This window comes from Balaenoptera musculus, chromosome 21 (assembly GCF_009873245.2).
Source record: "Balaenoptera musculus isolate JJ_BM4_2016_0621 chromosome 21, mBalMus1.pri.v3, whole genome shotgun sequence".
Taxonomy (NCBI): Eukaryota; Metazoa; Chordata; class Mammalia; order Artiodactyla; family Balaenopteridae; genus Balaenoptera; species Balaenoptera musculus.
Genome location: NC_045805.1, coordinates 11998139 through 12024562, shown reverse-complemented (window position 1 = coordinate 12024562; position 26424 = coordinate 11998139). Strand labels below are relative to the sequence as shown.

The 26424-nt window shown below is 46.8% G+C and overlaps 1 protein-coding gene across 7 annotated transcripts in view; it reads left to right on the top strand.

Moving 5' to 3' along the window:
- Positions 1 to 26424, top strand: part of FBXO25 (F-box protein 25) — a 55329-nt gene that overhangs the window by 14034 nt on the left and 14871 nt on the right. For all 7 annotated transcript variants that reach the window (XR_005018150.1, XR_005018151.1, XM_036838505.1 and 4 more), the window contains exons 3-5: positions 9337 to 9440; positions 10386 to 10435; positions 13035 to 13127. Coding sequence is in view for 5 of the 7 variants with exons in the window: in XM_036838505.1 (XP_036694400.1) it covers positions 9337 to 9440; positions 10386 to 10435; positions 13035 to 13127 (247 nt within the window). In the remaining 2 variants the exon portion in view is untranslated. The remainder of the gene's footprint in view (positions 1 to 9336; positions 9441 to 10385; positions 10436 to 13034; positions 13128 to 26424) is intronic.

Below are 26424 nucleotides of genomic sequence, written 5' to 3'. Positions count from 1 at the left end.
TAGGTCTGTTAATATTTGCTTTATTTATTTAGGTGCTCCTGTGTTTACAAATGTTATATCCTCTTGTTGGGTTGATCTGCTTATCATTATATAATGATCTCCTTTGTCTCTTATTACAGTCTTTGTCTTAAAGTCTATTTTGTCTATTTCTGATGTAAGTTTAGCTACCCCAGCTTTCTTTTGGTTTTCATTTGCCTGGACTATCTTTTTCCATTCCTTCACTTTCAGTCTTAGTGTGTCCTTACATCTGAGGTGAGTGTCTTGTAGGCAGCATATATATTGGTCTTGTTTTTTTAATCCATGCAGCCACTCTGTATCTTTCAATTGGAGAATTTAGTCCATTTACATTTAATGTAATTATTGATTGGTAGGTACTTATTGCCATTTTGTTAATTTCTGGCTGTTTTGTAATTCCTTTGTTCCTTTCTTCTTCTCTTGTTTACTTCCTTTGTGGTTTGATGACTTTCTTTAGTGGTATGCTTAGTTCCCTGTTTATCTTTTGTGTATCTACTATAGATTTTGCTTCGTGGTTACCACAAGCCTTACATAAAACAACTTGTATTTGTAATAGTGTGTTTTAAGTTGATAACATCTTATGTTTTGAATGCATTCTACAGGTACATTTTTACTCTCCCTCCACGTTTTATATTTTTGGTGTCGATTTACATCTTTTTATGTTGTGTATCCATTAACAAATTATTGTAGTTATAGTTATTTTTACTACTACTATTTTTGTTTTTTAACCTGCATACTGTCTTTATGAGTGATTAACCCACTGCCTTTACATTAGATTATTCTTAATTTTACTACATATTTACCTTTACAAGTGAGATTTATACTTTCACGTTTCCCTCTTTGTATTTAGCACCCTTTCATTTCAGCTTAAAGGTATCCCTTTAATATTTCTTGTAGGGCTCTTCTAGTCATGACGAACTCCTTTAACTTTTGCTTCTCTGGAAAATTCTTTATTTCTTCTCAATTCTGAAGGACAACTTACTGAGTAGAGTATTCTTGGTTGGCAGGGGTTTTTTTTTTCTTTTTTTTTCCCAGCACTTTGAATATATTGTTCTACTCCCTTCTGGCCTACAGAGTTGCTGCTGAAAAATCTGCTAATATTCTTATGGAGATTCCTTTGTATGTAAGGAGTTGTTTTTCTCTTGCTGCTTTTAAGATTCTTCTCTTGTTTTTAACTTTTGACACTTTAATTATAATGTATCTTGGTGTGGCTTTCTTTGGGTTCATCTTATATGGAACTCTCTGAGCTTCCTGGATCAGAATGTGTGTTTCTTTCTCCTGGTTAGGGAAGTTTTCAGCCATTATTTCTTCAAGTAAGTTTTCTGCCTCTTTCTCTCTCTCCTCTCCTCTGGGACCCCTATAATGTGAATGTTGGTCTGCTTGATGTTGTCCCAAAATGCCTTAACGTATCTTCATTCTTTTTCATTCTTTTTTCTTTTGGCTGCTCTGATTGGGTGAGTTCCACTCCCTGTCTTTGAGTCACTGATATTTTCTTCTGCTTCATTTAGTCTCCTTTGAAACCCCTCTGTTGTATTTTTCAGTTCATTTATTGTATTCTTCTGCTTTGTGACATCTATTAGGTACTCTTATATTTTCTATCTTTTTGTTGAAATTCTTATTTTGTTCATCATTTATCCTTCTCCAGAGCTCAATGAGCATCTTCATGACCATTATTTTGAACCCTTCATCAGGTAAATTACTTATTTCCATTTTATTAAGGTTTTTTTTCCCTGAGGTTTTATCTCGTTCTTTCATTTGGGACATAGTCCTCTGTTTCTTCATTTTCCTTGACTCTCTGTGTTGGTTTCTGTGCATTAGATAAAACAGCCACCTCCTCCAGTCTTGAAGGAGTGGCCTGGTGTAGGAGATGAACCTTACTGTTCAAACCTGCCCCAGCTCTTGGTTGTCTCTCAAACCTCTGTGATTGTCCAATCAGCCTACTTTATTTTTAGCCTCTCTCAGTAGTTGAGGGTGTGCCAAGACCTGTCAGTGTCACAAAGGGGAGTATATCAGTTGTTACCTAGATTCAAGCTGATTGGAAGCCAGACCCTGAGGCAGCAGCTTTTGAAGTATGCACATATACCTCTCAGGGGAAGACTGGGAGGTGGGCTTTTCTGTCGGTTTCCTCTGAGTTGAGCCCTGGGGTAGCCAGTTAAGACCGGTTTCCTTCTCTGCTACTGTCCTGTTGAACCCATGAACACAGCGCCACTGGCCACCAGAGCCAGGCTATCAAGGGTTGGGTTCTCTGGGCAGCAGGCATGACAGTCCGCGCACCAGATGTGTGCATTGCTCCTCACTCAGAGATGCTGATGACCCGCAGTGGGGCAGGGAGAGAGTATGAATGTGGCGCCTGCCAGGCTCCTGTCTCTAGAGAGGGTTGCAGTCAGCCCCCAGATGAGTATTTCATTAGCACCCTGCCCTTCCGGCCATAGCTGAAGGTAAACTGACAGGCCTCTTTCACAGGGAGGCTGGTGCGTTTTGGGCTGAGGTCTCTGTACTGTGTTCTGGAGGCAGGTGGTGGAGAGCTCCCTCTGGATGTCTGGGGGCTTGTCTCTCAGGTGCAGGTCTTAAAAGTTGGGGTGCTGATGAGGTTCACGTCTCTCACTCCTCAGAGAGAAGCTCCAGGCTGGGAGTTCCCTCCTGACTGTGGGCAGCCCCTCGGGGCTGAGGTTTGTGGTGAGATGTGTCAGGGCCTCTCCTACCCACTTAAATGTGTTGTTTTCTTGTTCAGCTGATGTGTAGGGGTGCTCTGCTGGTTTGGGGTTTTTCTCCTGGGAAAATTGTTCCATATGTAGCTGTCAATTCCATGTGTCTGTGAGGAGGTGAGTTTGGGGTCCTCCTTTGTCACCATCTTGAACTGGACCAGAGGCAGTTTTCTTGAGGCTTTATAATTTGTTTTAATATCAGGTAGGACTAGACTTCTCCCACTGCTGTTCTTGTTCTGAATCGTCTCCTAATTCTTCCTTGCTTTCTTTTTAAATGAACTTTGTATTTAACTAGCTCTCAAGGAAAAATCTGATATTTTTATATTGGTTAAATTTATATTTTTAAAAAACTTGTTTCATTTCTTCCCATTTATTTACAAAGAGTTTTTACAAAGTAGCCTTTTACGATTTTTTAAATTTCCTGTCTGTGTTTGTAATTTTCTTCTTGTCATTAATTTTATATAGTGTACTTTCTCTGTTTTTTCTGGTAAGGTATCTAGTGGTTTATCTTGCTGGTTTGTTTTGTCCAGTGAACCAGCTTTGGGGCTTATTTTTCAGTTCTACTCTTTTACTATTTATTAATACCTGTTTTGTCTTTTTTTTTTTTTTTTTAAATTTATTTGGCTGCGCTGGGTCTTAGTTGCAGCACACAGGATCTTTTAGTTACGGCACACAGGATCTTTTAGTTATGGCATGTGGGATCTAGTTCCCTGAGCAGAGATCGAACCTGGGCCCCCTGCCCTGGGAGCGTGGAGTCTTAGATACTGGACCACCAGGGAAGGCCCCACCTGTTTTTATCTTTAACAATTCTGTCTTTTTGTTCACTTACTCTTTTTCTAGCTTTCAAGTTATATGTTTATATTATTTACTTTTTTATCGATATATGTATTTAATGCTATAAAGTTTCCTGTCACAGTTGTCTTTCTTGGGTCCTGTAAATTCTGATGTGTACTTCCTCATCCGTTTATACATGTGCGTATTCGGTATGGTGTTTGTTTTGCTTTGTGAGCCAACCCCAAACACTTATCCTTTAAAAGTGAGCCAAGCCCCTTCACACTTACTGCTCCGTTTGGCCTCAGTTCCCTGAAATTAATGTTTTGGATGTACAGTACACATTTGCATCTGTGTCTTTCTGTCTTTATTTATGTTCACCTCTCTCATACACAGCAGAGAGTCTGGCCCCTTGTGTTTTGTTTTATTTGCTTTTACTCTTTTGATATTTAGGAAGTTTTTTACCTCTTATTTTCACCTTTATGCTAATACCTTTGTGTAGTATCCTTGGTTTCTTCTTTTTGAACACTGACTGTTGGCTCTGTACAGTGTGTAATATTGCAGTTAGCTGCTGACCCGTCTCCCCTGCCCTCCCATACCTTGTTAGTCATTGTTCTCTGCTATGTGTCTTATAGCCATCACTTGCTGTGTCTTTTCTGTCATCATGGACCCTTCGTGTCATGTAGAAACATGTAATTCTACAAGTACATACATGTTAACTTGTTTAACACCAGCCTTCTTGCCTCTGCCCCTCTAGTCCTGGTGGCTTCCCGAGCTCATTCTGTAGTGAATTCTCCACTAATTTCCTGCTTGCAGTACTTCTCTGTTCATGCACATTCATAACGTTTGTTGTGACCTTTACCTTTAAGACTGGGTTTATCTAAATGATAAATCCTTGGCTCACTTGAGTATGTTAAATATGTCACCTGAACCCATTCCATTCCTGGCTTGTGATTCCTCCTACAGAACTGCTGTCAGGTCTTTGTGTCTTTCTCACGCTATGGACGTGCACTCTTAGAGTAAGCGGGAGTGTGACCGTCATGAGGTGCTCGGTGGGTCTGTCATTCAGGCGAGGCAGCAGGTTGGAGGCGAGCCGTCAGAGCATGCCTGCGGGGCGTCGGTGGAATGCAGAGGGTGGCCGCTATGCCCTCGTGCCTTCCTGGCTCTCTCTCATGGAGTCTGCAGCTGCTGTGGTTGGACTTCTTACACGGCCCTTCTCCAAGAGAGCTCCCTCTGGAACCTCTGAAAGACGGTGTTCCCCTCTCCAGGTTGCATGGGGGTGTCCACCGCTTCTCCCGCTGGCAGAGCCGTGGGGCTGCCTGGGCCGCTGTCCGCCTTGGTCTTCAGTATCCCATCCTGCCACTTGCCTGCTGCTCCCTTCATGCATCATGTCTGCATCAGATTCCTTAAGCATGTCACATGAGATGTTTAGGACAGAAGTGCTAATGCAAAAAACAAACAGGTTTTGCATTTTTTTGTTAACTTAAAAAAATTGGACCTTTTTTTAATATCTTTTTTGCAAGAGAGGCTAATAATACACTGATGCAAAAGTGACTTTTTATCAGGAAAACAAACATGAACATTTGGCCAGCAGGAGAAAGTAATATAACCCTGACCCTTTGTGGGTAATGTGAGGATAAAAAGCTAAGTTTAATAGGTGACCGACATACAACTGAAAACAGTAACCTGGGACTGTTAGAGCAGAGACTGTGGCCCTGCTGGGAGAGAAGTTTCTTTCACTGAGAGAAACGCCCGTGGAAGTCAGCTTGGCAGTCAGTTACTGGTGACTGTGTCTGAGGGGTTCCTCTGTTTTGTTTTTTGGTAAAATGATCACATTTTGTTTGTCATGTTTACTTTGGTATGTTAAATATTTCATTTCGCTGAGTTTTTCTTCCCAGAGTCTCCTCTATTTGAATGGTAGAATTGATAGCCCATATGTGCTTTCAAGAGCAATACCAACTGAAGTAATTTAAGAAGATAGAGAATTGTATTAGTTTTCTAGGGTTGCCATACTGAAAACCCAGTGGTGTAAGACAACAGAAATTTTTTCCTTGCAGTGTGGAGGCCAGAAGTCCGAAATGCGGGTGTCAGCAGGGGTGGTCCCTTCTGGAGGCTCTTTGGGAGAATTTCTAGCTTCTGGGGTTGCCAGCAATGCTCGCCGTCCTTCAGCTCCAGTCTCTGCCTCTGCTGTCACTCGGCTGTTGTCCCTTGGCTGCCGTCACCCGCCATCCCCCCGTGTCTGTCCTGTGTGGCCTCTCCCCATATAAGGTTTAGGGCCCATCTGGTTAATCCAGGATGATTTTGTCTTGAGATCCTTCATGTAATTGTATCTGCAAAGACCCTCATATTCACAGGTTCCAGGGGTTAGGACTTAGACATATTTGAGGGGCCACTATTTAACCCAATGCAGCAATAAATATTTCTGGTTTAGTACAGTTTTTAAGATTCTGATTTCAAGCGATTGGGTGGGGATGGATGCTGCAGTGTCCCCTAGCAAAATCCTAGAAATGATTAAAAAGGTATATATTATCTTAAATACTGTAAATACATATTGTACTTGAGAAAAAATGGGGGGCGCAACTCTCAGTGTCTTGGTGCACCCAAAAGGATACGGAGTCTGTGAGACACGCTTGCATGGTCTGTAGCTGAAGGGCTTCCTGGTGGGGAGAGTGTGGGGTGGTACCGCCAAGGAGGTGGCTGCAGCAGGGGGCTCCTCCCAGGGGCAGCCTCGGGGTATTTACTTGAGAAATGCAGTAGGAGCGACCAACAGAACATGTGCTGGGCACCCCTCCCTCCCCCAGGCTGTGGAGGTACCTGACGCCAGCACTGAGCAGTGATGTGGTCAGGGCAACGCCATAGGTGGCCGGGGTGCCCGCAGTTCCAGAGCTGGTATACACATGGGCCAACAGCGCAGCCCACCTATTCCGCATCGCTCACTGAGGGCCAGGCAGGGGCACCCAGGGAGCAGTGCCTGCCCATCCCCCAGCCAGGGGGTAGTCCAGCAGGAATGCCTGCCTTCTGGGCACCTTTGAGAGACATCGGATGCTGATGGGAACGCCCCGAAGAGCTCATCCATGAAGAAACACTAACTACACAAATCACAGCAGGACTGAGTATCATCCTGAGACGTTTACACCTGAAATGATAGCCTGTCTGGGATTTATGTCAAAATAATTGAAGTGGGTCCCCGGCCAAGAAATGGGTGGAGAGAGAGATGAGGTAAGATGGGTCATGAGTCGATAATCGTTGAATGATGAATTGCCAACCAGAATGGAGAGGAGGGTAGTAATGAGGTTAATTCCTTGTCTCTTACAGGCAACTCAAAACAGAGGTATGTGCCTGGGTTTTTTGTTTTGTTTTGTTTTGTTTTGAATTATAAAATTAGCAACCAGAACAAGTGAAGATAGAAATAATGAAAATTTAGCCAATTCTCATGCGTGAGATTGGCAAGGGAGACTTCATTTTATACTTGGCTGGTTTTTTTTTTTATTAGTACAAGTTACCTTTATAAATATTAAAATGTAAATCATTCACAAATCTTGGTAATTTTTCTTACTAATTACAAAACTTTTGTGACTTGTCTTACAACATTACAGTTACGAACTGCCGATTAACCATTTTCAAAACCGGAGGTTTACCCTCCCTTGTCTTATTTCCTAGAATCGGGTGGAAATGATTGGAAGGTGATAGCCCATCACAGAGTATTGCATTCAAGGCTGTGCTGACCCGAGAAAGGTCTGGGGATGAAGCTTAAGACCATGTTATGTGACTCTTGAGGAAAATGTCACCAGTTGTCTAATGGGTCATCACTAGGGTGAGGATCATAAGGTGGGAAAAGGTCAGGTCACACTTGGACAGTGTTCAAAGCTGCAGGCTGACTTCAAGGAGTGAATTAGGAGAAGAGAGTAACTTCTTTCCTCGGCCCTTGGTTATTTCTGTCAGGAGTTGTTTTTTTTTTAATTGAAGTATAGTTGATTTACAATATTGTGTTAGTTTCAGGCGTACAGCAGAGTGATTCAGTTGCACATATATACATACGTATCTTCTCTTTTTCTAATTATTTTCCACTATATGTTATTACAAGATAGTGAATACAGTTCCCTGTGCTATACAGCAGGTCCTTGCTGTTTACCTGTATGTCAGGAGATGTTTTTGATGGTTCTTCTCCACACGCATCCTTGTCTTGGTTGGAAATGGACATGGGGTGTGGGGAAGCCATGCACCTTTGGTGGGTTTATCAGAAAAACATTCCCGAGAGAGAGGGTGACGGGGTGCTGGTGGAGTGCTGAGCGGTGGGCCTGGAGGGCTGAGAGTGTCGCCTTCGTAAGTCAACGCGGTTGAAGTGTATAGATGTCTGGGCTTCCTTCCTGTACGTCTGTCCCCTGGGCCTGTTGCCTCCCTTCAGGCGGCCCAGCCCTCCCAGGGCAGAGTCAGGGCAGAGCACACGTGGGCGCTTGCCCAGTGCCCCTCGCTTGCCTGCGCGTAGCCGGGCACGGCTCCCTCTCCCAGGAGATGACGGGCAGCTCCCTCCTCTCCTGGTGCCTGGTTTCCTTTCTGTGATGCTGTTTCTGGAGAGCAGTGTACTTCTGCTTTCCCTTGATGCCTTTGTGATTGTAGTTGGAAAAGCTGTTCACATTTGAAATCTTCTACCTTCAGTATTTGAATCAGTGACAACAAACCAATGTGAGATACAGCCAGGATCAACCCATTTCTATGAATTGGTATTATTTAACGCCTGCCACTGAATGTTAAGTTGTTTGTTTTTTCTAAGTGCACTTTTGCTTGTCTTCATGATTTACAACTATTGCCAGTGTTCTTTAAGTCTATTCTGATGGTGATAAATGGATTCATTTGGGAAAATCAGCTGTTTTGATTAAAAGTGAATACAGGTTAGTGGAAGGAGCTTGTGTACAATTTTCTTGTCAAAGAGTGGCGCCGAGGCAGCCAGCAGGGTTACTCCCTGGGCTTTGAGTATCAGCCCCTGGCCCTCCGCTAGCCAGCTCATCTGCACAGAGCCCCTCCTTGCTGTCAGACTGAAAACAATCCAGCTGTCAGTGTGCTGAAAATAACATTGTGTGCATCTTTAGTTTTGAGGGGGTGGACTGCTTTTTGCATAGTCTTATTTTTTACTACAAGGAAGAAATTTTTTTAAAAAAGGAAGTGTGTTCAAGTTGTTTAGTTATCACCTTATGATTTTATTTTCTTATTTCATCCAAAAGAAAAAAAAAGAAAAAAATGGGAACGCTTTAATTAGATGTATTTAAGTGGAAAAAAGAAATGTTTTACTTCATCTGGCTTCAGTTAAGCGCCTTAACAGGTAGCATTATTTGGTTGATGCTTAGTAAGGAAATACGGTAGTAGTTTCAGTTAAGTCTTTGGAAGTATGGGGACAAAGAGAAATGTTGAGTTTACTCGGCACTGGGTCAGGGATATAGCAAATCATTAGTATTAGGTATCATGTTGTCACGTTAACTTTTTTCCAGAGTATAAACTATAAAACTATAAGTTTTAAAGTCTGAAACTACCTTGGTTGAGCATTTCAAAATCCTTAGGTGATTCTAAAACTTGTGCATCACTTCCTGATACAGCATTCTGATAAGAACCAGGATAAATCTCAGGTTTCTTAAAACAAGCAAAGAACATAGACATTAGCCTTGTAATTTCAAACCTGTGATTTGTTGCTTTGAAAATTAAGGATTGCTTTCAGAATTTAACATGATTTTTATTTTGGGCTCCTGAATTGCAAACCAAATATTTCTTTTTTCTTTTTTCTTTTTAACAAAAGAAAATCCAGATGAAGAAACCCCTGTAAAAATATTTTAATAAAATGTTATCTTTATTTCAGTATCTTAAATAGTGAAGATGAAGAAATATTCAATAACGAAGAGCATGAATATGCATCCAAAAAAAGGAAAAAGGACCATTTTAGAAATGACAGAAATACTCAGTGTAAGATCATTTTCATTAATAATTTCATATTTACTTGTTGAATATGTTGATAAATTGAATTGCATTGACAGTGCCGTCTTATGACGTAAATGCTGATACAGTTATATAAGCAGCAGCACTGTATCTAGAGTTGCCCACTGACTTAGTGGTCAGATATTTGCAGCTCAACCATTTAGCTGAGTAAGTCATTAGTAAGATTTGCTACAATGAAACCGAAGACAGGAAAACCTACAAAACAGCCTCTATGTCTGAATGTTGAATAGCAGTCCTGAATTCAGGTCCATTCACTCCCAAGCAGTGAGGCCGAACCTTAGGGACCTTGACATTGGGCTTTGGTGCAGGAGACGCTTCTGGTTCGGAGCAGAAGGTAGACATGGTCAGAGCTGGAGCCATGCAGGCGGGATGGGGACGGGGATGGGGACGGGGATGGGGAGGCTCTGAAAGGGCCCCTGTGCAGATGCCCAGACTTGAGTCACTGAGACCCTGTGAGTGAATCCAGTCATGCGCCCTCTGGAGGCTCCCATGGACCGTGTAGTCGTGATCCTTGAAGCTTTGGGATATGAGTTACTTAGAAAGTGTATTTAAATGGAACACCATATGGGGCAATGAAAGAGGAAGAGAACTTTTATTAGGGTGTATACCAGATGCACTTTTATAACCATTTATGTTTGGATATGACTGCAGTCACTTGGTGACACTATTTTCTTCCAAGTTACCTAGACGTGGTACTGTCATAAATCATCTTTCATGTAAAGATGTTTCAGTACCTCTGAAACTGATATTAGGAAACGAAGCAATTCTGGTTGCATTTAGCCAAGTCAAAGCATCTCTTATCTATATGATGTCAGATAATTTTGTTAGCATGTGCCACTGTTGAAGTTCCTTAAAATCTTCATTTTGTAATGATTCACCAGCTTTTAAAAACAAAGTTAATTTTTATTCTAGGTTTTTATCGTGAAAAATGGATCTATGTCCATAAAGAAAGCACAAGAGAAGTAAGTATTTTATTATAAATAAGAGTATATTTTGTATTGTTACTGTTGAATATGTGATGTTACATTAAATTGTTTCTTTTGCAATATCAGACCTGTGTCCACATTCTAAGAGGTGAAAGCATAAGAGGGTCTTTGAGACAGTGTTTCGTGTGTGTGGTGTATGTCAATGCCCCGTACGAATCTGAATCAGCAGAGGGCTGTTTCAGGAGAAGTATGGACCCCCAGGTACTTTGATATTTTCTCCCCCGCCCTCCCCAAAAGCTGTTCATAGTGAGCCTCTGGTACTAGTAGGGCTGTGTCTTGGCTCTCCTGTGTTTTGGGTTGGTGAGAACAGTTTGTAAACCCCTCATTTATTTTGTAGAGTAGTAGCTAAGGTGATGTTGGTAGTTAAGCTGGAATCTGCAAAGAGCAGTTCGAGCCCTGCCCGCCTTTCTTTTGCAAAAGGTCTGTTCACCTCCACTCTGCATGTTTACTTTTTCTCTTGGTATCTGGGGAAGCTTGCTTCCATCTGTTGTCTGAGAAACTCTGCATTTGCCTTATTTTGCAACAATGGGGGAAAATATTCAGGGAGCAGTTGTTTAGCATGTATTATGTTAGCGTAAGTTAAGGGTTCCAGAAGTGTTAATAGTGGGTGTTCTGAAACCAGCCCAGCTTCCTAGACGCTTAAGGATTAGATTCTGAGATAGAAAATTTATCCGACCTATTTGGCGATGGTTAACATTGTTAAATGGGTATGAAACCACTCTAACCCGTAACATACACTCCAGTACACCATTGGAAGGTGTTTGGCGAATCTGACCTAGTTTGAGCTTATGAAGACTGTTAGACATGTGGACTTCCCTGGTGGTGCAGTGGTTAAGAATCCACCTGCCAATGCAGGGGACACGGGTTCGAGCCCTGGTCCGGGAAGATCCCACATGCTGCGGAGCAACTAAGCCTGTGCACCACAACTACTGAGCCTGTACTGTAGAGCCCGCGAGCCACAACTACTGAGCCTGCATGCCACAACTACTGAAGCCTGTGCGCCTAGAGCCTGTGCTCTGCATCAAGAGAAGCCACCGCAATGAGAAGCCCTTGCACTGCAACAAAGAGTAGCCCCCGCTCGCCGCAACTAGAGAGAGACCACGTACAGCAATGAAGACCCAATGCAGCCAAAAATAAATAAATAAAATAAATAAATTTATTTAAAAAAAAAAGAAAGACTGTTAGACATTTCATTTGCTGGGTGTCACCACACTGATTACAGAACAGAGGTCCAGCTTCGGCTGCACGTGCGGCAGAGGGGGAACCTGCTGTGAGTCTGCGGGGTGTTGCATGGGTCCTGGGAACCGGCACAGGCAGGCACAGGCAGGCACAGGAAGGGGCCAGGACTCGGAGCTGGTCCCATCTCTCTCCGCATCACATCACGCCTTTGGTCTTCTCACCTGGGGCCCGCCAGGTGTTTGCTGCTCGTGTGCTTCAGACGTGTGATTTTATTTCCCCCCAAAGAAGAGGCTGTTGTGAGATGGGTGGCAGCCTGGGAGGAACACCAGTGTTTGGAATTCTGTTCACTGAGAAAGAGAATAGTTACCGGCTGTGATTGATTTCAGGTTATGATCGATATCCAGTTAATCTTGGCTTCCTCCACAGCTCCCAGGAAAATATTCTGTACTTAGTGGATATTCAGGAAAAATACATAATGAATGTTTTAAATAAGTGTATCTTGTTGGCTTGTGCACACATTGAGAGTGTTGTTGGGATTTGGGTGTAAAACCAAATCAGCCCTCACGGTGCGTCTTCTGTCAGAGACTGAGGATTTCCCCTCCAGCTCCCCCTCTGGCCCCTCTGCTGTCCTCTGTTTGAAATGTGAGGCGTATTTGTCACCTCATGTTTTCTGTGATTATTCCCCACTTTATCTATACCCACAGCTCTGCACTGAAGATCTCTTTATGTTCTAAGTATTCCAATACAGAAGATCGAGTTTAAAATGTCTTCTGAAACCTAGGGTAGAGATCTGTACAAATCAGTATGGAATATAGGGCATATCACTGCCCACGGTCACATCCCGTCACCTCTAGCCCTTTGCACCCACACGCTGGTATTCAGAACCCCACCCCGCTCAGGTGCCTCTCGGCCTTGATCCTGAGCGTCTGGGCGTACGTCCAGGCCTGCAGGCACACAGGACTCCCCGCAGAGGAATCGAATTCCAACGTGTAGTTTATACTAGATGCTTCTTCATAGTGGCCAAGCATGATTTATGTATTTGTAGTTGCACAGCCTAGAATACATCCAGTTATTTTATGATTTTAGGCTTAATTTCGTCCTCCCCCAAATGCATGCCAACAAAGGAAATTGACAAATATTTAATCAATATTTATCCTTGTCATTAAGTGGTGTAGAAATGTCAATGCACAGTGTCTTGATTATACATAAATGACTTAAATTTAGCATTGTTTTAATTTTACTCTACTTTCAGCTAAATATGGAATAGATCATAATAAAAACGAATATCCTTTGCCAAAATTAAAAAAGAAATTGTGCAGACTAATTCACGTTAACTGTTAGCTCATTTTGACTCATGACTCATTTGACAGATTTTCACTTGTGTCTGTTTTTCCAGAGACACGGCTACTGCACTTTGGGAGAAGCTTTTAACCGCTTAGACTTCTTCAGTGCGGTCCAGGACGCCCGGAGGTTCACTTACGTGGCCAGAGTGAGTATTTTATTTCAGAGACACTTGATGACACTTTGGAGCGACTGCGTTTTGAGGATTATCATGTGAAATATTTAAGATGCTTTTGACGGCTGCGTACAGTTGTGCTTGTTCACTGGTAGAGAACCCCTGGGGGCGGGCGGGCGAGGCTCCGGGCTGGCGCTGGGGCTTCTGCAGGCTCCCGCGGGGGCAGGGGCACGCTCCCCGCCCGTCGCGCTGTCGGAGATGCAAAGAGGAGGCAGAAGTTATCCTGGGAGTCCTTACCCGGTGGTTTCACATGCATTTTCTACTTTGTGTTTTTCACGGAGTATGATCCCTGCTTAATGGAGGGACAGTGGGCTAACAGAAAGAAGGAAATTTATACCGAATGGAACTCCACAGAAGCCTTATTGTGTTAATAACATGTTTTTAGAGGAAATTTTTATCTTGGCCTACATTCACAAAAGAAAGGATCTTGCCATATATTCCATTTACTGTCTGCTTTTATTTGCCTAACAAATTTATTCACCTTCTTACTATTATAGGCAAAGAGTAGGTGATGGGTCACGAAGCTGTTAATTTTTGATTTTTAATGGTGCTGTGAGACTCTGGAAAGATACTCCTTGTAATGGCTGCTAAGCATTTGGAAGTGCTACCGGAAGGACAGAAAACTGGGTGGTTAAATGATTTTAAGCCCGAGTGTTTAGTTTGGTTCCGGTCAGAGTTTGCCTGGCATCCATGTGACCAGCACCTGGGGTTCCTAGCCACGTGCTCCCTGCAGCCTCGCCAGGGTGGGGGCTGTGTGGAGGCTGTAGCCCCACCGAGGGTTCGAGTTCTCCCAGGTGCCTGCGCACCAGACAGGGGCCTCCACCAGCTACCTCTTCCCTCCAGGTGACTGAACCGGGATTTGACTCCACTTTGTAGAAATGCCAAGATTTGAGTATCCAGGAAAACGTGTGTCAGCAGAGAGGTCTGTTATACAGTAAGCGTTTACCCACATGCTTTTTCATAGTTTAGATCATGCTTAGTTGTCTAATACCAGCCGCTCTGGACCGCGATCTACACAAGGGATTTTACTCGTGGGGGCGTGAGAGAGACTCTGGGGCAGGACGGAGACACGGGAGGGAGGACGGAGACGCGGGAGGGAGGACGGAGATGCGGGAGGGAGGACGGAGACGCGGGAGGGAGGACGGAGACGCGGGAGGGAGGACGGAGACGCGGGAGGGAGGACGGAGACGCGGGAGGGAGGACGGAGACGCGGCAGGGAGGACGGAGACGTGGGAGGGAGGACGGAGACGTGGGAGGGAGGACGGAGACGCGGGAGGGAGAACCGAGCCTCCTGGTTTCAGTGCCGGGCTTTCTGCTCGTCTTGCTGGTCCAGGACCTTGGTTTGCTGACCAGAGAAGGTCTGAGCATTCTGTGCTCTGTGTCCTACTGAACCTGGTCACCTGAACAGCCTTGGGATCTTTGTTTTGTCCGCATGCCGATCTCTTTTTCACGGAGGAGCCTTTCTTCAGACGTTGTCCTCATCCTAGACAGTAGTACCTGGCAGATGGTAGACTTTCTCTGCTGGTTCTTTTGTAGTACGTGTAAAAAAATACGTAACTAAAAAGTAAAGTGCTTGGTGTGTCCACGTGCTAACGCGTGAAGTGGTGTTTCTCTGCGTCGCCTCTAGAAATGGCCGCCGGGGCTGGTGGCTTTGGCAGCTGCTGAGGCCACTGTGCGATGCCCGCCGCACCACTGGGCCCTCCCACATGGCTGGCCTCTCTCTGTGGCACTTCCATGATGGCCGAGTGCTCCTGCCAGGTGGGGCCTCCCCATCAGGGATCCTCACCTCCTCACCCTCCTCCTGCCCCTGCTTCCTGCTCCTTCAAACCCTTCCCGAGGCCAGTTACCTTCCCAAACTGATCTGCTTGTGTCTACCTTCTCCGAAAGACAAAGACAAATGAAGCCAGCTGTCAGTGACTCTGTGATCGGGTCCATGTGCCGTGGCCATGGCGCGCTGTCCCCTGGCCCTAGTGACTCTGTGATCGGGTGCACGTGCTGTGGCCATGGTGCGCCATCCCCTGGCCCTAGTGACTCTCTGTGATTGGGTCCACTTTGCTGTGGCCATGGTGCGCTGTCCCCTGGCCCTAGTGACTCTGTGATTGGGTCCACGTGCCGTGGCGATGGCGTGCTGTCCCCTGGCCCTAATGACTCTCTCTGATCGGGTCCACGTGCCGTGGCCATGGCGTGCTGTCCCCTGGCCCTAGTGACTCTGTGATCAGGTCCACGTGCCATGGCGCGCTGTCCCCTGCCCTAGTGACTCTCTGTGATTGGGTCCATGTGCCGTGGCCATGGCGTGCTGTCCCCTGGCCCTAGTGACTCTCTGTGATTGGGTCCACGTACTGTACTGTCTCCTCTCCCTTCCCTTTCCTCCTGTTGCCTCCCCAGCAGGCCTGACGCCCCCACTTGCTTTCTTTTGATCGTGCTCTGTGCCTCACCTCTGGGTGACATGTCCCCCTGCACTTGCTGCCACCTTGTCTGTGGGGGTGGGATCCCCTCTCCCTCGGCATCCCGCCACTGGGGTGGAAGCACTGCTTTGCGAGTCTGTTAGTGCGTCATCGTGCGGTCAGTACCCCTGAATCCCACTGAATCGTAGTTGGCCTCAGTGGCTGGAGCGGTGTCCTTGGCACCTCTCTGCTGCTTTCGTGTTTACACCACACTTACCAGGACAGTGAGGGTCTCTTGCAGTTCTTCTCAACAAGACAATTTCCCATAACTTGTGCTGTGTTGTCCAGATGGCCACTCCTTAATATTAGAAGAGCTGTAGATGTACACGCAGTGGTTTTGAAATGACTTATGAAGGAGTTTCCTTACATTTCGGATGGCTTGCAGAAATATTTCCCCTAAGAATTTATATGAAAAAAATTAGTAGAATGCATCTTTTAATAAACATTTTATATGAAATCCCTTTGTTTATCTAAAGTTAGCATTTTAAACTGAGGCTAATCAATAATTACTACATAGTTTTGGAATAAAAATTAGTATTAGAGTTTAGTGTTCAGTATAAATTGTTTTAGTTGTCAAAAATAAGTAGTTTGGAATGGAAGTTTAGTCTTTATTCTCCTATACTTTGGCAGGAACGGAAATTTGACATCTTCTAATGACACAAATCCAAATTACATTGTCTCTTCCACATCCTGTATATGAAATAAGCCACTTTTGGTATTGTCTGTTAAAAAATATTTGAAACATCTTCATACCTAGGTTACTTTTATAATTTTTCAAAATTTTAGTCTGATTTTGAGGAATAAACATTGTTTTTCCAAGCTGCATTCACTCAACTTTTTAAAGGAGAACAGAGAACTAATTTCATGTGCCATGTTCCTCAGAACATGGCACCTAATTCAGGGTCACTGTTGAATCACATAGGCAGTGCCTGCCGGAGCTGGCGGGAATCGTAAGGAAACCTGTAAACATGGGGTTGTGAGCTGCCCCCTCAGCACTGTGGTGGGATGAGTGGGTGGTCTCTCACACGCTCCTCGTGCGTTCGGCCTGTTCTTAAACCTCATTCACGTTACGTTTTGTCCATCTGGCCACGGATAAGTCCAAACACCACTTCTTGCTCTGGGCTAACACGTGCGTAAACACACACGCCGCCTCCGCTGCCGCGCTTCGTCGGCACACTCGTAAACAGTCGTGTTCTTCACCACCATTCAGCAGAATTTGCGTTACAAATGTAATGCTGTATATTTAGTTTCGGACTAGTCGGTTGTCAGTGCTATGGCTATTGTGTTAAACTGCTGTTAAAACTATCTTGTAGTTTACAAAAAAATACTTATTTATAGATTGAGAATGTCGTCTTGGCCGGCTACTGAAAAGCCTTTAGCATAATTTATTGAACTATTAAATTTATTTCCAGAAAATCAATAAAAACTGGTCTTTACTCACAGTAATTTTTCTCTCCTTAACTGATTATTTGCAGTTATTATTTTATAATATGTGATGAGAAACTTTCTTATTGGGGGAAAAAAAATGACAGTCAAGATGCAGTTTAGATTTGGCCCTGGTGAGTGGACAGTTCTTAATATCTGGTCCGTAATTGAGCTTACTTCTCATTCATCCCATTTCTATGTAATGTATAAGTAAATTAAAAGCATTTTTGGTCAGTTTTAGGACCTTACTTTCATTAAGATAAATCAAAGACTTAAATTTGGTGGAATTTTGGAAATTTTAAGTAGAAAAATTAACCAAAGACGTGGAATTATTAGCCCATAGGTAGTTATTTCGCCGCAGAGGGGGAGATGGATAGCAGTCAGAGTTGGTATTTTAGAAGGCCTTTGAAGTGGGCTTTCAGCTCGGTGTCATGGTTGGAGACTGAGTGTCAGCACCTTTACCTCCCGTCTAGCAGTCGGTGTCCCCTGGTCTGAGGTGGGAGGGGTGAGAACGTTGGTGCCCATATTGCTGAGCACCCTTAGGAGAGGTGCACGGTCACATCCTGTGAGGTTGACTTGTCTTTCCAAACTAACAGTGTCAGGGAACCTTCTAATTCACATTCCAGCCATAGACCTCGTCCCGTCTGTCAGCGATACACACTGAAGTTCAGCAGTGCAGAGAGGCGGCGTCTGTCCTGACTGTCAGTGCACACCCGGAAACCGGGCAGCCCCTCAGTGCCAGCCCTTCCTGGGGGAGAGTTGCGTTGTGTCTCTCTGCGGGGCGTGTAGGTCGTGCATGGTGGCTCCCTGGAGTCCGAGGCCCCCAGCACTGCGGGTCCCCTGGGAGAGACGGGGCGGGCGCAAGGAGGGCATGGAGTGGGAGGGTCTGCGTCTGGGGGCGGTGGCCAGAGAGGCTGTCAGCAAAGTGCCTGAGAGCAGCGCAGGGTAGCAGTTGACATGTATAAAGATGCCAGGTGTGCTGTGCTTCCTAAAGGAGGTTCCTGTTAGGGGAGAAACTCTCAGAATCGTTACGTTTATGTACCTTTATTTGGGTTATTTGGAAAACGAGTTTATACTTCATTCCCTGCCTGTGGTCAATGAGAACTTGCTGCCGTCTGTGACACATTATTCACTTTATTTGGCTTGTAAATAGTGACTTTTTTTTACCTTGGTTACCTTAAAACTTCCTCACATTAACTTCTCTGTAATTGGAACGTGTTACTCACTGACAGTTTGGTTTCTCTGAGCTTTATTTGAAGCCTCGTCACAGGAGCATCAGGTTTTATCTGTGACAGTAACTCAGCCTCTTGACGGCCCTTCCAGCTCGCCCGAGGCTCCGCCCTGAGCCTGGGGAAGCCGCGCCCGGCGGCTCTCGGCTCAGGAAGCTGCCCGGGCCGCCCTGCGCGCCGTCCTGCGCGTCGCCCAGGGAGCAGCGCGAGGTGTCGGATGCTGGCCGTGTGTGCTGCACCGTCGTATTCGTAGCGTTAGGAGAGTCGAGCTCTGTAGCTTAATTATTAAAATATTTGTTAAGAAACATTTTAACAGACGTTAACACTCGCTGCTAGCATTCACGGCCTGTTTAGAGAACAGGTGCTGCCTGGCAGGGCAGGATCTGCAAGGTTTAATAATTGATCAGGCCTTTCCAGCGGTGCTGGTGAACCTGTCGTCTGTGACGTATTTAAGTCCCTTCTTGTACTCGGGGTCGTACAGAAGGAATCTACTAACCCCCTAGTCTCAGTAGGGGATCAGGAAATATTAATAAATACAGGGTGTGCTTAGGGTGTAACAGATGCACTTATTAGGGTGCTTACGAGAAGTCGGTCATGGAAGGTTCATGTTTATACAAGGTGGGATCACGCAGAATAGTATTTCTCCATTCAGAACATTTCACTAAAGGGGTAGGTCTTTCCAGAAGCACATACGATATTCTGAAAGGATATTTCAACAACTTTATGACTTAGAAGGAAGTTTGGCAGTGGAAACCGGATTTCTAAGAGGGATTGTTGGGTAGGGGTAGGGGATTTAGAGGAACAAACTGCTATGTATGAAATAAACAGGCTACAAGGATATACTGTGCAGCACGGGGAATGCAGCCAGTAGTTTATAATAGCTGTAAATGGAGTATAAGCTTTAAAATTGCCAGTCACTGTTGTGCACCTGAAACTTATAAAAATGAACAAAATAAAAGGATTGTTGAGTGGCTTGGCCAGGAGGATGCAGCGGGGCCGATTTCCTGGTTTTGCGCTGTGGCTCTTGAAGTGAAGGGCGCCAGGGACCAACGGTCGGGCTTGGAGGCCCCATGGACGCCAGGGGAGCTCTGAAAGGCCACAGCGAGTGCAGCCCCTCTGCCGCTCAGCCCGGCCCCCAGGGACTGCCCGCGTTTTGTCACAGACGTGTACGTGCAGGATCCCACCGCGAAGAGCCAGAGACGAGGGTGTCGGTGTGAGCCGGAAGAGGGGCAGTGAAAAGGTCTGGCGACAGGAGGCAAAGGGGACGAGTGCGGATGTGCGACTTGATCTCAGTGGACAGACCCTGAGTTCTCACTGTCCTTCGAGATGGCACACCTCTCGTCACTTTCTTTCCATTTTTGTCCTGTGTCAGGATTAACTGCGGGAGGTGGTGGTCGGAACGGGACCCGGCCTCGGGCCGAGGAGTCGGGCAGCTGAGTGGTGGGCCCGGCCCTGCTCCAGGTGCACACAGGCCATCCCGGGAGACTCGACGGCTCACAAAGCACCCTCCCTGCTTCTTCACTTCTGATCCTCTGCCAGCTCGATGGGCTGGGTCACCGTGCATGGTAGATGCTGACCTGAGCCACAGAGGGGTTAACGTCTTGCACACGGGTTGCCTGCATGAAAAGTTTAGTTGTAGAGTTTTGCTTAAGTCTTTTCACTGTTCCACATTCCTATATTAGAGGAATTATCATGTTTTTGAGGAATTACTTCTAAATAGCGAGTCTGCGGGCCTGAACAGTATCCCCCAAGGTTCACGTCCACCTGGAGCCTCAGAACGTGACCTTATTTGGAAGCAGGGTCTTTGCACGTGTAATCAGTTAGGATGAGGTCCTGCTGGAGTGGGAGGGGCCCTAAACCGATGACTGTGTCCTTAAGAGAAGAGGAAACAGAGACACAGTTACAGGGAGAAGCCATGTGAAGAGATTGGCCCAGGGACTCCACAACAGTAGGAGCTGAGTGAGGCGAGGAGGTCCCCTCCCTGGGCCAGAACGTAACAGGGCCCTGCCGACACCGGGGCCTGGACCTGCGACCTCAGAACCCTGAGAGTGGTGGCCGCTGACGTCCCCCACGCGGTGTGGGGCCAGCCGCGGAGACCGTGCAGAAGGGCCGTTACTTCTCCCCTGGGGCGCCGTGTGCTTTTCTCCTTGAGAGGAGCGGTCGTGCTTGTTCATGGTTTGTCTTCTGCAAAGGACCAAGCATACTTCTCTACACGATGATCAGATATTCTCACACCACCTCACTTTGAACGTGTGGAAAATGAGCCTGTGTTAATGGTGGGTGAGATGACATGATTGCAAACTAGTCAGTGGAAAAAATTACAAGGAGCAGAACCCGGGAGGCCTTCGGTTTTCTGGCACAGATTGGAAGGAGACCCTGTTGCCACTGGAGTGCGTATGAGAACACATTTTGCTGATGAATCGTTGAAACCGACTGACGGTGAAAAGAGCAGGGGCCTCAGCAGACGGTTGTCGTGCACGTGGGTCTCCTGCAGACTTGCCGCTGGCCTGCACGCCCGGAACCCAGGCAGCGCCGGAAGGCTCCACGGGGGGGGGCCGTCCCTGTGCCACGGAGGTCCCCTGGAGGGGCCCGGCATGGCGACTCTGGGTGAAAGATGTACCTGATGCACCTCCTCCATGTTAGTGACACCCTTTCCTTCTGTTCGAGGTAAGGGATTGGTGGGGGGGGTGTCATTTGGGCCCCTTAGCTGTCCGTCGGCCCCTCTGGGAGGTTGGGCCTCCTCACTGCGGGGCACCAGGTGCAGTGCGTGCAGGGCCGGGGCCACTCGGGTGTTCATGTGACCTCTGCCCTTGAGCTGGGGAGCTGCTCTGCTCATCTTTACGTGCCTCCTTAGGTCCTGGGACTTTGGCCCCAGGAGTTTGTTTCCCAACACTCCTCAGTTTTTGGACGTGAACTCCAGTTCCCCACGTGCTTCCTGGGTCCTTTAAATAGTGGAATCATGAAAACAAGGGAAAGGACGTCTCTGGCTGGACCGTCTGGTTATGTGAAGATGTTTAGCTTCTTCCTGATCTCTGCCGAGGACGATGTGGCATGAACAGTTCACGAGGAGATGGGAGTGGGGAGACCATGGTCGCGGACGAGCTTCCAGGGACCCGCGAGGCAGCAGCAGGGCCGGGGGGTGGAGGGGCCAGACCTCTGTGTTGGGTTCTGTCTTGTTTTCTCAGTTACTGACCGGGGATCTCCTCTTCCGCGACACCTAACGGGGTTTGTATCTGCCCCGAGGCTGCCATGACGAGTTCGTGGTGGGATCGTAGCGAGCCCTCGGACGTGCTCAGCTCAGGAGCGCTCCTGCGCTTGGCTGGTCTTTTGAGGGCGGCTTCGATGGAGGGACAGCCCCCATGCAGGTCCAGCCCCGTCCCCGGATTCAGGGAGGAGAAGCGGGCGAGGTGTGCCTCAGGTCCCAGGCGGTCCTGACCGCAGAGGCGCCTGTGTTAAAGGTCTTCTTTGTCTTGATCCTATAGCCTTCTCCTCTCGTGGAAAGCAGTGACTTCCTGACATGCGTGGAGACATTTAAAACAGTGGCCTTTTGAGTTCAGGGCGACTGTTGAGAGGGACTGTCCGTAGAACCTCTGACCTGAGCCTTGTGTGCCACGTGGCAGTGTCTTGGGTCACAGCCCAGCTAGGTCCCTGTCACGTGCCCACTCCCTGGGCACCCGCCACACGCATGCCTCCAGCCCCCGGCACAGACCTGGAGCTGCTCCACTCGCAGGGAGGGGACGCTTGAGCAGGCTGCTCTGTGAGTTGTTCCGGTTGTTTTCTCCATGGTAAACATTCTGCGCAAATTCTACCTGAATACGAACTGGCTCGTAAGAGACTCTAAAGTAATTAATTTGCCAGTGGTTTTACTGAACCTCCAGGCACCTCCTCTTTTCAAGAAAACTGGTATTTAGAAATGGAGGAAGTTCCTGATTAGAAAACAAATTCTTCACAAAAGGAATGCCCTCTGAGTTCCTTAGCACAAAAAGATGTGTTTACATTTTATTTTTTTAAAAACATCCTTCTTGTTGATTCAAGAATTGGCTATAGGCTACTTACTCCAGGAGTTTCCTCTAATTTTTCCCCTTTTAAAAAGTGTTGGATTAAAGTGAGCTAGCAAAATACGTAACTGCTCCTAAGAACAAGATTCATGAAGGAGAAGAGACCACGTGGGACCTCCCAGGGGTGCCTGCTTCCAGTCGAAGGAAACACGACTGGACGCTAACTGGACAGTTTGACCTCAAGAGAATTAAACTTGATGTCGTAGCTCTGCCGTTTCAAGGGATGTGTGTGTCCAGCCAGCGGGAGTGCTCTGATTAGATGGCATGTCCTCTGGAAATTTGAAATGTCACTAGCACAGAGTCTGCAAGTGTCCAGTACCATCTTCATTTTTCTTTAACTTCCCGCATATTTATGCTGCCAACAATGTAACTTGTAGAATGTGACCAAACGCAAGAACTAAGAATTCTTCTAACAAAACTGAAATTATAAATTGTGTAACAATTCAATTCATAGAAGACAACAGTTTTTCCTTCTGCCAGTATTAGAAGTCAGTGACTAGGATGAGAGTCAAATGAGGTGTTAATTCCCACGGAGGGTGGACAAGAGGGACAGTCCGAGAAGAGGTCACTTCTCACAGGCCACCTGCCCGAGCCGGTCCCCCAGACGGGAGCCTTGTTCTCGACACAGCCTGCGTTCGCTCTGCGTGAGATACCCTCATCCCGGGGGAGGAACGGGGCCGCGGACCTTGGGAGAACCTGATGAAAGCTCCTGACACTCCCTAGAGAGTGATGACAACATGGACAGAGTCTGCGAACAAGCCTGGGTGCTGGCACTGCTCCGGCTTCGTGAACATCTAGGTGAGAATCTGCTATTGCAGAGTTTAGGTCTCATTCCTTTTTCATTAAATACAGTAAAACTGAGAAGACCTTTTAAAATCAGGTAATCAAATTGCACATCGCTGAAGCCTGTGGAAGCTGTTCGCTGTGTCCTGACACGCGTGAGGTGCATGGGATGCAGCGTGGCAAGAGTTTGCAGTGTTTCAGTCCTGAATCCGGTCCCTGTTACTGTGTGACTTTGGAGTCATTTTCCTCATCTCTGGGCCTCAGTTCTCGCTGTGCAGCGTGATAATACAGTATGTCTCCTGGGGGTGTTGTAAGAATTAGGCAGTCACGTCCAGCCCTTCCGGTAGCACCTCGGTAATAACGGGTCAGTGTGGAAATCTGCGTGAAGCAAGGAGTGAAGACGGCACGGCCCCCGGCCTCTGCCCATTGAGGGTGCCCTGTGCTGCACGGGAGAGCGACCTGAACACGAAACCATCCCCCTCTGTCCTTCCCGCATGCACACCCACGCCGTCATCCTGACCACGTAACGCGTGTGCTCGGGCATTCCAGACGTGCCTGGGAGCTCAGATAGCTGAGGTTTTCTGTACTTTTATTTAATTCTAGCTTTAGTATATTATCATTAGAGAGTTCGGCCTGTACGATCTCTGCTTTTTTGAAATGCGTTCAATTTTCCTTTGTGGCCATTTTCATAGTTGATTTTTGTAAATATTCTATTGACACATAAGAAAAATGCAGATTCTCTATTTGAAGGATGTAAGTTTTTCTGCTTATTTATTAAACAGGGTTTGGTGGTTATATTATTTAAATCGTCCACATCCCTACTTGTTTAGAATTGTTAAATTTGAAGAGACGTATAAAAATCTCCCACAATATTTGTATTTTTGACAAAATCTCTTTAAGTTTCCAACAGATTTTGTCTTACATATCTAGCTGAATAGAGGCTAATGCGTGGTTATATTTTCTTTGGAAATTGTCTTCTGGGGGTTTCCCTGGTGGCGCAGTGGTTAAGAACCCACCTGCCAATGTAGGGGACACGGGTTCAAGCCCTGGTCCAGGAAGATCCCACGTGCCGCGGAGCAACTAAGCCTGTGTGCCACAACTACTGAGCCTGCGCTCTAGAGCCCGTGAGCTACAACTACTAAGCCCATGTGCCACAACTACTGAAACCCACGCACCTAGAGCCCATGCTCCACAACAAAGAGAAGCCACTGCAAAGAGAAGCTTGCGCACTGCAACGAAGAGGAGCCCCTGCTCACCACAACTAGAGAAAGCCCACGCGCAGCAACGAAGACCCAAAGCAGCCAAAAAATAAATTAAAAAAAAAAATTGTCTTCTGCACTTTTATATTAATTACCATTTTAACCTAAGATTTCACTGTCATCTATTAGCATGGCCACTCTTGTGTTTGCACATCACACTGTGGTGGTTTTCCTGGTGGGTGCCCTGTAGGTAACTAGCTAACCCACCGTGCCAACCCCACGCCTTCTGCTAGTGAGTTCAGCCCTTTTCTAAAAGATTTTTTTACGTGGTATTAGAAAACTGTAGTTTTTGTTGATGATAGGAGGGGGTAGTTGGAATACTTATTCCCTTTTGTGACAGAATATCCATTCTCAGACTAAGACCTGGTCTCAGGGGTCCTCCTCACTTTGAAACTACTGAGGACCCCAAAGAGATTTGCCTATGTGGGTTTTGTCTATTAATATTTACCATATGGAAGTTAAAATAAGTTTTAAAAAAACTTCTCTATTTAAAAATAAAGAGTGCCTGTGTCCTCCCGTGCCCATCTTCGCAGCGTCTGCGATGGTGGAAGGTGGCGCGTTCTCAGGGCTGGATTCAGCGTGTGCAGCCTCCTCGGGGGGCCCCGGGACCCTGCACTGCACACGAGCGAGGCGGCAGTGGTGCCAGGGAAGTAGCTTAGATCTGGGGTGCTGGGGGCTCCCTGGACGGCTCTCTGAGGGCCGCGGCCCACGGGCTCCGCGCTCTCATTTTTCTTTGCGGAGCAGGAGAGGCATGTGTTTGCATATTCTGGTCTGTTTCTCTCAGGTCCTGAGGGTCTTGAGAGCAGGGAGCCTGTCAGGGAAGGTTGGTTGTTACTCACACTGCCCAGGGCCAGTGGCTCGGTCTGTCGGGTCAGCACTGGGAGCCCACCCCTTCCGGCTGTCCTTAGCAGTGAAGCTGGCCTCAGGTCTCTAATTTGGTTGTAAACGCAGGCGGGGGTGGGGGGTGGGGTGGGGGGGGTGGGGGAAGGGTCTGAGTCAGCGTTAAAGTGGTGCTGATTGTGATGCTGGTCGAACAAGGAAGACGCTAACATTTTGCTTTGTGACCACCTAGAGGGGTGGGACAGGGAGGGTGGAAGGGAGATGCAAGAGGGAGGGGATATGGGGATGTATGTATATGTATAGCTGATTCACTTCGTTATACAGCAGAAACTGACACACCATTGTAAAGCAATTATACTCCAATAAAGACGTTAAAAAAAAAAAAAAAAAGATTGAGGAGCCGGACTGACCTTGTAGCCTTGGGTTTCTCAGGTGTTCTCTGGCCAGGGCCCTGGAGTGTTGTTTCTGCAATCACTGCAGTATAGGACACTTTTATGTAAATATAGTAGAAGTCGCAGAATGATTTTTTTTCCCAACAATCCTCATATGATTGTCATATTTGTAATTTTTTTTTAACTTCCACGGTCAACGTGGCAATGTGAGTACGTGAGTTAGCATTTTCTTTTCTCCTTCTGGAAACTCACAGAGGCAGCTAGGAGGATTGGAGAGGAGGGATGAAAAATTCCTTTTTCAGAGAAATAGGCAGATGTAGTTCACAGATTCTAAAATCTGTTTAAGGCTTACCCAAAGTGGCTCAGATTGGGCACAAACAGTATGGGAAGAAGTGAATGGATGTGTCCGGGTGGCGAGGACTTGGCAGAGGCAGGTCTGGACCACACCACAGACACGCGTGGTCCAGGGCGAGGCCCGGCGTGGGTGGCGGAAGTTACAGTTCGTGAGGGGACACGGGGAAGGAGCTGACACAGGACTCCTGAGACCCAGGTTGTACAGAGAGGTGGGCCGTGGGTTCACCGAAGACTGATAGGGATGAGCCGTGTTTGTGACAACCAGCTCTCCCCGGAGCAGCAGAGGGGAGGGGACAGCACTGGGGCAGAGAAGCGGGAAGGCTGTCCCGTCCTTCCCAGGCCTTCCCCGCCGGCCGCCGTGCCGGCATCGTGTGCTGAGAGCAGCCGAGCCCCTGACGGAGCAGGAGCCTGGGAGGCACGACGGGCAGCAGCTGTGGGAGGCGGGAGGCTGGGGGGGCAGACATGACGTGAGGCTGTCGGGGAAGG